At 30.4% G+C, this 13,618-nt stretch overlaps 3 protein-coding genes across 3 annotated transcripts; 2 read left to right on the top strand and 1 right to left on the bottom strand.

Annotated features, from left to right (window-relative positions):
• Positions 1 to 1,216: 1,216 nt before the first annotated feature.
• HELRODRAFT_183518 (hypothetical protein) lies at positions 1,217 to 2,047 on the bottom strand (the record flags this gene model as incomplete). The annotated part of the gene is made up of 1 exon (XM_009012546.1): positions 1,217 to 2,047. One exon carries the CDS (start codon positions 2,045 to 2,047, stop codon positions 1,217 to 1,219), a length of 831 nt encoding a protein of 276 aa, XP_009010794.1.
• A 4,074-nt stretch (positions 2,048 to 6,121) lies between these two features.
• Positions 6,122 to 12,832, top strand: HELRODRAFT_194910 (hypothetical protein; the record flags this gene model as incomplete). Its single annotated transcript, XM_009012545.1, has 10 exons — positions 6,122 to 6,918; positions 7,540 to 7,611; positions 7,903 to 7,992; positions 8,156 to 8,199; positions 8,823 to 8,931; positions 9,175 to 9,361; positions 10,631 to 10,974; positions 11,440 to 11,817; positions 12,038 to 12,148; positions 12,392 to 12,832. Coding segments are annotated over exons 1-10 (1,902 nt in total), but the record flags the coding sequence as incomplete, so codon positions are not given.
• Positions 12,581 to 13,339, top strand: HELRODRAFT_183516 (hypothetical protein; the record flags this gene model as incomplete). The annotated part of the gene is made up of 1 exon (XM_009012544.1): positions 12,581 to 13,339. One exon carries the CDS (start codon positions 12,581 to 12,583, stop codon positions 13,337 to 13,339), a length of 759 nt encoding a protein of 252 aa, XP_009010792.1.
• Positions 13,340 to 13,618: the final 279 nt, after the last annotated feature.

The raw sequence follows: 13,618 nt of genomic DNA, 5'->3' as shown, positions 1-13,618 counted from the left end.
TAAAATTATATCTGTATAATTTAGTAACGGAGTGGATATTTCACTAATGTTGAGAAAACATTGCTGTTCAGCAAAGTTGCAGGAGAACACTCGTATATAAATGTTTTTTTTATTTGATAATTAAGTAATATAGCTGGTTTCAAAAGAATTTTGTTTTGCTATTTCTCAAATAAAAATATTCGAAATAATTTTGGTTAGATATATTTCAGTAACGGAGTGGACACATATTTAACATAGAAAAAATAAAATGTTGGTTAATCATCACAAGTATTGTAATGTATTGCAATGTTGTTTTATTAACAATAATACTTAATACTATTTAGCATGACAATATACGGAATAGGAAGCTATTCAAGATAACCTTGTGCATTTATGTATCGGTAACGGAGTGGACAACCGTTTTGGTCAGACTATTTTTGGAACCAGTAAAACTTTATATTTTTCAATTGTTGTGCAAAGCCAAACACATATTTCTGATAAAGACATATTAAAGATTCAATACAAACAACAACCACTTTAATTTTCAATATTTATTTTTTTTGTTGTTCATATACCGAAATTGGCAAATACCAGAAAATGATTAATACGACCACTCAGAGGACGATATAGAGCAATAATTTTAAGAAATAATTTTAATACAATAACTTTTAGTGCTATTAGTTTAGTTACTTTTAAACATAACGTAACATAATGATCGAGTAATTGGGCTCCATAAATTCATGATATCCACATGATATCATATCCATGATTGGCTCAGACCAAAGGTCCTTAAGCCCCTATCTACAGTAAATATCAAAATGTAAAGTATTGAAAATGAAATAAAGATATATAAAGTATTCGAATGAACATAAATGTGAACTATGTAAAGTAAAATGAATCTTTAAGCCCCTATCTACAGTAAATATCAAAATGTAAAGTATTGAAAATGAAATAAAGATATATAAAGTATTCGAATGAACATAAATGTGAACTATGTAAAGTAAAATGAATCTTTAAGCCCCTATCTACAGTAAATATCAAAATGTAAAGTATTGAAAATGAAATAAAGATATATAAAGTATTCGAATGAACATAAATGTGAACTATGTAAAGTAAAATGAATCAAAGGAAATTAAAGTTTTCTATCTAGTAATAAATTTAGTTTCAACAATATTATTGTTTATGTTGCCATTGTGAGTTATATATTCCACAAAATATGGATAAATAATCCATAACCTCAGATTTTTGGCGGAATATTACTAATTGATTTACTTTCTTGTTTAACTTCATAATAAATTGTATCGTCTGGCTGAGAATGGACATGTGGGCCGTAAGCTTTATCAAATCTTTCGTTTAGTTGTTCGATAAGCGTACAATTTTTTTCAACTTTTACGTTTAACATTGTTAAACTTTCCTCAATAGACTTGTTAAAATTTTTAGCTAAATCAATTGGAACACGCTCAATATTGAAAATAGTGAACATTGGCATGAATGATGATAACTCCTCGCTAAAAGTTAGTTTCACTAAATTAATTAATTCATCAATATTGCCACCTTTTAAGTTACTTTTAGCAGTAGATTTTCCAGATAATTTACTCAGTTCAACTGACAGATTTTTTATTCCGTCTTTAATTTCTTCATCACTAAAAAAATCCGACGCTTCATTCTTGAATTTTTCATCGTCTAGATGGTTCTTATTTTTAAAAAGAAACCACAAAATTTCACTAACAATAACTTGTCTATCCTCCTTCAATTGCTCATCAGAATATAATGACCCCCAATACTTTAGCACAGCTATAACTAGGCCCAGTCGAGAAAAACTTGGTTTTATAGTAGGAACTTTTTTACTGACAGCGTATTTGAAAATCACTTCTTTCTTCACTTTTTTTCTTTTGAAAAAATCCACAGGATTTGATGTGTAGGTCAAAATGGCTGAAATTGTTTCATCTTCGATTTCAAACGTGAATAATTTGTTGAGGACAGTTCTAGCAAGAGAGCGCCTATCTTCCTTATCCATTATACTAATAATGTCAATTATTCCTGTTCTTTCTGTTTCAGTTAGTGGCATTTTAGGCAAAAAAACACAATTCGCAATAAAAAAAATTAAAATCAAAACAAAACAGAAGTAAACCGGATAACAATTTACTATGAATGAGCACAGATGTTTCTTGTTAATTACATATGTATGCATGTATATACGTAAGTATGGGTTGTAAGTTTTCATATATATATATATATATATATATATATATATATATATATATATATATATATATATAACTTACATACACACACATACATGCGTTATCCAACGAGTGTTATATTGTTACACGCCTAACGCATCAAAGCTTGGGTTCACCAGTATTAGTTATAATAAGCTAAACGTAATAAAGCCTGGCTTAGATTTCGAGCTGACATTCAAACAATTTCTAACCAGTCATATATCGCGTTAATATTATTGCTATCATCGTTATTATTATTATTGTTGTTGTAATTATTATTATTATCGTTGTTATTATTATTTCTATTATTATTTGTTTTGGTTGTTATTGTTATAGTTAGATATTACTTCGCCTAATTTGTTTGCTCACATGATAGTCTTTTTACGATATGTACCTACGTACCTACATGTGCTGCATTTAGTTTATATATCATTTTAAACCATTTAATACACATCAGTACTTGCAATATATTATTGTAGCAGGTTACTATCTTTACTATTGTTTATATATTTATTTATTTATGTATGTATATATATATCTTCTAATTCTCGAGAAAGCAGTATGTATATATATATATATATATATATATACATATATTCACTTTCTTTTTTTTCTCTTTATTTCTCTCTCTCTCCTTCTATTTTTTCCCCTCTCTCAATATATATATATATATGGTTAAATATTGTTTTATATGCTATATAGTTATATATGCTATATACATATATATATATATATATATATATATATATATATATATATATTCAAATTCAATTCAAAAATAGCTTTATTCAGCAAAATAACAACAGTTTTTCGCTAGGAGACCCGAAGTATCAACTTGTTGGGCCACCTATACACAATAGAATAGGATTATGGATAGTAATAAACATAAACATGAAACTAATTCTATTATAAACAAAATATAAAAATAATAGATGATGAGAAAGGAATTTTTTTAACTATACACTAATAATAATAATAAAACATTTTCGAGTAATATGAAAATTAAGACAATAAAACTAAATGGTCGAGTTGCTATATTAAAAATTAATCAAGAAAAGTAATTTGAACGAACCAATTTGTTAATTATAGTTTTATAAGAACATAGAGTCAATGAATTCTTAGCATATATTGGCAGTAAATCCCAAAGATGCATTGATAAAGAAAGTACTGAATTTATATAAAAATTTGACCTGGGTTTAGAAAAATAAAAATCAGAATTATATCTCAAGGATCGAGTATTATGGTTTTTAAATATGATAATTTGCTTATGAAGTAACGGACAAAAATTAAGTTTATATAATTTAAAAAAGAAAATTAAAGAATAAACAGTGTGTAATTGACTTACATTTAAAATATTTGCCATATTATAATAATGGCTAATGTGATCAATTCTATTTAATTTAAACAAAATACGCAAGAAAAAATTTTGATTAAGAGTTAACATATGAAGATTGGACTTCGAACTACAACTCCAGACAGGAATGCAATAAGTTAAGTAAGGCAAAATGAGAGAATTATATAAAGACATTAAAATAAAGATAGGAAACCTAGATCTCAAACGATAAATTACACCCAGATTTTTGGATAGTTTGCTAGATATCCGCCTTATATGATCAAACCAATTCAAATTACTAGAGACAACAACACCCAAAAATTTTACAGAATATACTCTTTTAATTAATATATTATTTAGTACTATGATAGGATAATAAATGTCTGTACGAATTTTAGGACCAAAAAAAATAAATAAAGTTTTGTCCAGGTTAATTCTTAAGTTATTAGAAACAACCCAATCATAGACATGAATTGATTCATTAGTAATAGTAGAAACCAATAAATCAAGATTAGAATGCGAAAAAAATAAAATAGTATCGTCGGCAAAAAGTACAAATTTTAAAACACTAGAAGAGTTAATAAAGTCATTAATAAAAATGTTAAATAATAGAGGACCCAAAATAGAACCTTGTGGAACACCTGATGCAATAGAAGACAGTTGAGACACAGAATTATTAATAGAGACATATTGATAACGTTCATGCAGATAAGAATAAAACCATTCATAAGCTATTCCTCTTATACCGTATCTAGATAATTTATTTAGTAAAGTTTTATGATCCAATGAGTCAAAAGCCTTACAGAGATCAATAAAAACGCCAATAGAGAATTTTTTAGACTCAAGAGCAAGAGAAACATAATTTATTACGTCAGCAATAGCAAATTGTGTAGATTGTTTAGGACGAAAACCATACTGATTAGAGCAGAAAATGTTATTAGAATTTAAAAAATTAGAAAGTCTATTATGAACAATTTTTTCAATAAGTTTGGCTAAACTAGAAATAATAGATATAGGTCGGTAATTATTAATAATATGCCTATTACCAGATTTAAACAAGGGTATAATCCTAGAAATCTTTAAACATTTAGGGAAATAACCATTATTAAAAGACAAATTTATTAAATGTTGTAAAGGAATAATAATATTATTAAAAGTTTTTTTTAGTAAAAAGTTTGAAAAACAATCATCACCCGAACTATAAGAATTTTTAAAATTATTAATAGAATCAATGATTTCAAGGAAGGAACAATCAAATAAAACAAAAGTGTTTGAAACATGAACATCCAAATACTTACGATAACCATGACTAACATTTTCACCCCCTAATGAATGACTACAATTAACAAAATTAGAAAAATAGTTGTTAAAATGGTTACATAAGCTCAAGTCATCTTTTATTAACTCGTTATCCACAGTAATATTATAAGATTGAATTTTTTTCATACCCATACATGACTTCAATAAATTCCTGGTACCTTTAGCATTATGCCTATTTCTATTAAATTGATCCCTAAAATACATATCTTCTGAAACTTTACATAATTTTACAAAAATATGTTTGTAATTTTTATATAACAATTGGTCAGACAAAGATTTTGACTGTAAGAACTTCTTATAAAGTTTATTTTTAACAACAGAGGAAATAACCAAATCCTTGGAAATCCAGGGTTTTTTCTTGCGAGTTCGTTTATGAGTTGCTAAACAAAATTTAATAACAGCTTGTTTAAAAATATTAGAAAACAATTCAAAAGCTGTATCAGTGTCTGAACAACTTAAAACAACATTCCAATCAAAAGTCTTTAGGTAATGGTTTAATTTTGCAATGTTGTAACACTTATAATTAAAAGATTTTGTATAAGAATTAGAGGGATTATTTTCAAACGACAGGACAAAAGATGTAAATACAGGAAAATGATCAGACACAGAAGAGTAAATTATACCTGATTTATGAGAACTCAAATTATTCGTAAAAATATTGTCGATTAATGATGAATTAGCAATAGTGACACGAGTAGGAACAGAAATTAAGGGAATAAAATTATAGGCGTGAAATAAATTAACAAATTGAGTAGAAGTATTTCTATAGTCACATTTTAATAAGTCAATGTTAAAGTCACCAATAAAATATATAAATTTAAATGAATCAGATTTAATTTTTGATAATAAAGTACATAAATCATTTATAAATAACATAGGATCAGAGTTAGAGTTATATATATATATATAATAGTTATATATATATATATATATATAGTTATATATATATATATATATATATATCAGAGTTATATATATATATATATTACAATAAACATGAGATCATGGGCGCCAAGAAACAGAAATTTAAAATATTGTATGTAACATTTATATACATATATATATATACATATATATATATACATATATATATATATACATATATATATATATATATATAGATAGATAGGTATATACTTAAAATACTTATATGATATATACATACAACGTATAATCTCACATATATAATTATAGAGTGACAGGTGAGTATTTGTTGATATATGTATGTAACTCTTGACAAGTAGTTTCAAATCGTTCGCACTAATTATTATTATTATTATCGTTCTTTATTGATGTTAATTTAAACTTATTTCATTAATTAAACTTAGGCTAATTAATTTATAGTTAATTAAATAAATAAATTTCATCGAGGAATTGTTGAAAATTAATTAATGTGGATTTACTTTGCAGTATTGAACGTTTTTTTCAAGTTTATCCAAGTTGGCGCAAATTTATTATATATATAGATAAATAATTCAATAATTTAGATAATGGTTTCGAAAATAATCAAAAACTAAATAATTAAGTTGATTGGTCGTTTAGTTAATTAATTAATTTGATTAATTAATAAATAATATTTATTTAAATATAAAGTTTATTTAGTATAATAGACGGTAAACAATCGACTGAACAAGGTAGAACTTAGAACTTGCTGTAAACAAAAGCCAAGGACAACATTAACAACGACAACGACATTAAAACAACAACTTCCATTGCTAGAACAACAGCCGCTCAAACCTACTTGCAGCAACAAACGCAACAACACATACGACAACTTCAAAAAAGCGACGAAAGCGATTAACAACTACGTATAAACGCTTACTACAACAACATTATTAACTTAACATCAATTACAACAACTACACTACAAAACAACAACGATATTAAATAAAACAGCACAACAACGACGACAACAACAACAACAACACCGGCAACAAAATGTCGTACAGGTACATGAAATTTCGAAACATATTCTTTCGGAGAAACGTGATGGCGGGCGATAATAAACACCCCTTACCCCTGACCGAGGAACAATTCAAAATCGGGCTGCAATTTCAAGTTAAGGTAAATGACGTCATAATCTTTTGTTTGTTTTTGTTTCGGTTAATTATCTTATCTATGTTTGTTATTTAATGGAAGTTTGAGAATGGAACTATAGATGTACATAGGCTGTATGTATGTGTGTGAGCGTATATTTATGTGCGTTTGTGTAAGTGTGTGTATATTTGTGTGTGTGTGTATATATATTTGTGTGCTGGTGGTGTGTGTGGGCTGTGTGTGTGTGTGTGTGTCGTCAATATCTCTGAATAACGCAATAAAAAACAACCAATACCTGTAACTTTAATTTGAGCCTTGACTGAGAAGCGTTTTTTTTCTCAAAACTTTTCTAAGAACTTGTCTTCCTGGTGAACTAAGACATCTCCACAATAAGGGTTAGTTGGTATCGTAATTTTAACGCTAGAATGACTGGAAAAGTATTTTGAGATGAAACCCACCGTCAAATTTTCTGTAAATTCGCAACGCCTTCAGAGGCAGTTTTAGGACATTTCTAGCTTGGAAAATTTTATTAAAGTAGTGGAATGTGCAATGAAAGCAATGATCGATCTATAATCTATCACAAATAATATTATTAATTTATATTCATTACATTATTAATTTTCGTAATTCACTTTTAATCATTACCAGTATATTGGATCTTTGGAAATATCGCGTCCGGTCAGTCGAGTCGAAATCGTGGCCGCCATGAGGAAAATCAGAGTAAGTTATAGTCGTAGTATTAGTAGGGGCTGTAGTAGTAATAGTAGTAGTAGCCGCTGTAGTAGCGGCTGTAGTAGTAATAGTAGTAGCAGCAGCTGTAGTAATAATAGCAGTAGCAGCAATAATAGTACTACTGACATTAGCGACAAAAGTAGAAATTATAAAAGCAACTTTTATACTTGTACTTAGTAATAACAATAATATGTATAATAATAAAAAGATGATGATGATGATGATGATAACAAAATAATAATAAAAATATTATTATTATTATTGTTATTATTATTCTAGTTTGAATTCCGTATGAGAAGCATTAAGAAGCGGAACGTGACGCTGAGAATTTCAGTTGACGGCGTCAGAGTTACTACGAAAAACAGAAAGGTGACGATGATTTTGTTATTATTATAAATATTTTTATTATTATTTTGTAATTTCTTCTTCTTATTATTATTCTTGTTTTTAATCAAAGTGAATCTATTAATTCTACAATTTAGTTGAATAACGTAATTATTAATATTTTAAATTTGACAACCTACAACAACAGAGGAAGTTAGATGAAATAACCTTATCAGAACACTCAATATCAAAGTATGTGTGTGTGTGTGTGGCGTGTATGTGTGTGTGAGGTATGTACGTACGTATGTGTGTGTGCGTGCGTGTGTGTGTATGTGTGTGTGTTTACTTAATCAATGTACGTTATGCTATATGGTATGGCTTCATACTATGCTAGTTATCACTTCATATCACTTCATCGCTTTCACAGCATCACATGTAGCTATTGATTGGGATAAATAAATACGACGACGACGACGATGATGATGATGATGATGATGAAAACGAAATGATTATGATGATGATGGTGATGATGATCTTGTATCAATTGCTATCTAGATGCGCTCATTATGACTTTTTTTATTTCTTTTTAATTTAGTTTTTTAATTATGCCGTAAATTATTATTTTGAATGTTCAAATATTTTATTTTTTTCATATTATAATTTATTGTCCTTTTTAACTTATTTAAATTGCGCTAAATTTTATTATTATTATTTTTTTAATTTCTGTTCATTTGAATTTGTTTATTTCTTAAGAAAATCTAAATGGTATTGGACTTGGCAAATTTTTAAAATTTAGTTTCTCATTTTTATTCATTCTTTCGCGTTCATGATGGGCCATGTGTTGGTGAAATGTTTGTATGACTCCATCTTTCCAGAATATTCTACGTCTCACATGACTCTCAGGATCTCCAGGTGTTTAGTTACATATCCTGCGATGAGGCCTCCAAGGTTTTCCAATGTACCGTCTTCAAGGCGGCTAAAAAAGTTCGTCTGGTCTTGGAAAAAATGCATTTATAATTTTATGATATTTAACATTTTTCTATTTTATTTTCAACAACATTACAACAATCACAACACCACAGTAGCACCAACAACACATAATAGCATTACAACAACAGCAACGACTACAATAAAAACACGACAACAAAGTCACTTTAGCAGTACAAACAACCTCAACTACACAAAAACGAACCTCGCACAACACTAACCACGCCAACAACACTGCAGCAACTAGCAGTTCAGATAGTTAAAACCATCGGCCAAGCGTTCGACGTCTGCCACAAATTGACGCTGGAGAACAAATCAAGATGTGACGACGATGACGACGACGGAGCCGACGACGATAATGACGTCACTGCCTGCGTCAACAATGATGAAAATAGAGACGAGAATTTTGACGAGAATTTGATTAAAAGTAAGAGGGCAGCTGAGTTTTTGTTTGTCAATTAATATTTATATGTTGATTTGCAACAACTTATTAGAACATGCATGCCAAATTGTTGAAAAATATCTAATTTTTCACTAATTGCAATCAGTTTTGCAATTAGTGGCTGAATTCAATTTGAGATAGAAAAATAGAGGCCCTAATGAACTTCAATAACCAACGGTATATACATCTTTTAAGATGCATACAAGATATGTCTTGGTTTTGTTGTGAGGATACTTACTCAACTGCCAAAACAACTACTCTAAAAAATATCTCCATTTCACAATCAGTCAACATCTAAACGTGCTGCTAAGTAAAAAAATTAAATCTCTTAAACCGCTTTTAAATTGTCTTTGAACAATTCTTATACCAAGAGGTTAACTTTCAACTCATCATCCAGATAGCACTAGCTAAGGAATCATGGACCTCAGTTAATAAGGAAGCCCAAGAGAGCAAAATATGCATTTAAATGTAGATACTGTGAATTTTTTCATTTATCTGAAACGTTTTGTTGTTTTGTACTCGTTTTCATTGCGAATTTTTGTTTCGTTCTTCATTATTTCTAAATGCTGGTGTGGCAATCACCATGGATAATTATGAAGATGGTTGGTTGTTGGGTGTTCATGCTAATTTATACCAGTATGTCTGAATGTATGTGCGTGTGTGTGCGCGCGTGTGCGTGTTGCGTTTTGTGTGTGTGTGTTTGTTTGTTTTTGTAATTTGACTAAAAGTGAAAGAGGGCAGTTGATTTTTTGTTTGTCAATAAATATTTGTGTGTTGTTGAAGACAAAATTCTGCCTGATACGATTTAAACCGTGTAGAGGCCAATAATATAAATATCAGTAAATTGTTTGGCAATTGTGCTAACAATTTTCTCATCAAAGTTTGTTATTGCCATTATCATAATCACCATTATTTTTATTGTTGTTATTATTATTGTTGTTGTTATTATTGTGTATGTAAAAAGAGTTCCCATTATTATTATCGTCTGGGTCTTTTGGTTGTTAGTTGTGTTGCACAAATTGTTTTTATTTGGATACTACTACTACTTCTTCTCCTACTACTACTTCTACTACCACTACTACAGTTGAGACGAAGACGACTTCTACTACTAATAATAATAATAATAAATACTAACTACAACAACTTACTATTTTTATTTATATTATGCTTTGGGTTGTTTTTGTTATTGATGTTGTTGTTTTTGTTGTTGTTGTGTTGTTGTTACTTCAATTGTTGTTTTGATAATTATTTAAGTTGATGAATCGTACAAAGCCCCACCAAGCATCAACAACCACATCGACTACGTTAACTACAACAATAACAACAACACTAACGGGAATTATAGCAGCATCTTCAACAACAACATCAACAGCAATAGCGAAAACCTACTATACGATGTTTCAATATCACAACACAACCAACCACAACAACAACAAAATCTTTTATTACGTCAACAACTACAACATTTCCGACACCAACAACAATCGTTACTATCACCGTCATCATCAGCGGCAACAACAACATCAACGATGACGTCATTTTTGTTGCCGGCCGTTTTGCCCTATACCGACAAGTACAAGATATCCAATCCATCTTTGGTTTGTTTGTACATTGTTGTATTGTTTTGTATGTTTTGGTTTCGTTTTGTGTGTTGTTGTATAGTTTTGTATGTTGTTGGATAGTTTTGTATGTTGTTGTGTAGTTTTGTATATTGTATCGTTCGGTTTTGCATGCTGGCTGTTTTTGTTCCATACGTCAAATTGTTCTGATTCAATTTGTTATTTTGTTAATAAATGTTGTTTTTTTTAATGTAAAATTATACATTCGCCGACGCGATAGCGTAATGGTTAATGTGTTTGGCTTTGGTGTTGCTTGCAGAGACCGGTTTGAAATGCGAAAAGATCCCAGCCTATTCAATGCAATAATTTCCTTGTATTCATTATTCACGTACACTATTTGTTTGTTTGTGATACATTTGAGAAATATTAGAAATAGAATTGTAGAAAATAAAATAATGTTTAAAAATAAATGGTAAAATTAATATTTTCAACGACCAAAAACAGTTCAACAGTCTCCCGAAACCTTTATCGCCATCGTCAGTGTCTCTAGTGCCGCCTCCATCGTCACTTCTATTACCACTCTCTTCATCATCGTCGTCGTCATCATCGTCATCGCATCCGGTTATATCACCATCATCATCGTCGTCACTTCCTGTTACGTCACTACCGCTACCATCATCGCCGCTAGCTGCATTCATTCAGCAGCAGCAACAGCAACAACAGCAGCAACAGCAGCAGCAGCAGTTACATCACCAACTGCAATTCAATCAGATGTTCCGCTTGCTGGAGTTACAGCATCGAGAGCATGAGTGCATCATCAATCAGCTAGTCGACCTGAAGAGACAGCTGACCTATGAAAGTTCTGCCAGAGTCGAGGCCCAGGTTCGATGGAGATGATGATGATGGTGATGATGGAGATGATGATGATGATGATGAAGATGATGGTGATGATAAGGAAGATGATGATGACGACGACGATGAAGATGTCATGGTGTTTAAGATGAATAATGCAATGAATATCAAAAATCAAGGCCTGCTATTTTCAGTTGTTGTTATTATTTTTTTTTTAATAAAACCTCTCGTCACGTGACCCAACCACCAGCTGCATCTGCGGGACATCGTCAAGCAGAACGAACACCTGACCTTCCAGATTTACTCGATCGTTCGGAGGATGGCCTTCGAAGGCAAGCACCTGGACCACGAATTCACTAAGGTCCTTCGATATGAAAATTGAACTATATAACGCTTATTTTAGTGTTTTTGTTACATTGAATGAATGAATGAATGAATGAGAATGAATAAATAGGTAGATGAGTAAATGAATGAGCAAATGAATGAGTAAATAAATGAGTGAATGAATGAGTGATTGAGTGAATGAATGGCTGGCTGACGGGTTGATTGCGAACATTTTGATCAGAAAATATATAAAAAAACTTAAAAATTATGATTATTTTAGCAAGAGTTTCCAGTTGATTCAAAGCACAGAGTCGACGCAACAACACAAGCGATTTGTTCACTAAACTCAGAGACGATAGCAGCAGCAGCAACAAACGCAGCTGCAACAGCTTCAACGTCATCGTCAAAACAAACAACAACGTTAAATCAAAACTCATTGGACGACCCTGAACCTTGTAACTTCAACAACATGTCGTCCACCACTGAATACACTACCGACAGCGGCAGTCGCCACATCCACATCACATCAACTCCTGTGGCGTCAACTAAAACTCTAGGTAACATCAATATCACTAACAGCAGCAACAACAAAATCATTACCAGCAACACAAACAACATTAACATCATCAACAACACAAACAACACAAACAACGTCAACAACAACAACCCACACATCCCACAAAACAGCAACAACAACATCAACAGCAACAACAACAACAACAACATGTCTCCAGACAGCGGCCACGACGATACGGCCTCCATCAACCAATCCAAACCGACACATAGCGATAGTTGGTGCACCATAGATAAGTATCCGGAAACAGACAGTGACAATTACGTCATCAACGATTCCAGTTCTTCCGGGCTTGTAAACGAGAAAGATGGCGCTAATGCGGTTATCCAAAATGGTCACATGATCTACGAGCGGCTGCTCAATGTCAAGGACGTTGCTAATGTAAATAACAAAAAAAACATCAAAAACAACCAAGTCAACACTAATAATATTAACAATAATAACTACAACAACGATGATAATAATAATAATAATAACCATGATGGTACTGATAATGATGACGATTTGGCCGTCAAAGCAGCTACCGCAACAACCGGCGCTTCTAAGCATCTTACTAGTTATATTCAACCTGGAGAGCGTATTTTTTTAAATGGACCGCCAAATAATTCAGCGAAGCTAGTTACTTGCCCCGCTGACAGTTTGTTAGTCAAATAATAATAATCATAATAATCACAATAAATAATAATAATAATAAATAATAATAATAGGATAAATAAAAATAGTAATTTTAACATTTTACTGTTTTGTTTTGCTGGTTTCAGGGCTATGAAGTTGAACTTAATATGCTGTTAATAACCTGAAAATTTTATAGAAAAAAAGAAAAAAAACAATTATACCGCATTGTAGGGCGTATTTTATTTCAAAATACTTTAGAAGTATTTAACTACGTAGAGAAATCTGTATTTTAATGTTTCTTACGTTATAAAAAGCAGC

Source organism: Helobdella robusta (assembly GCF_000326865.2).
Source record: "Helobdella robusta unplaced genomic scaffold HELROscaffold_109, whole genome shotgun sequence".
Lineage (NCBI taxonomy): Eukaryota > Metazoa > Annelida > Clitellata > Rhynchobdellida > Glossiphoniidae > Helobdella > Helobdella robusta.
Note: the sequence above shows the minus strand (reverse complement) of the source record. Positions and strands in the feature narration are given on the sequence as shown.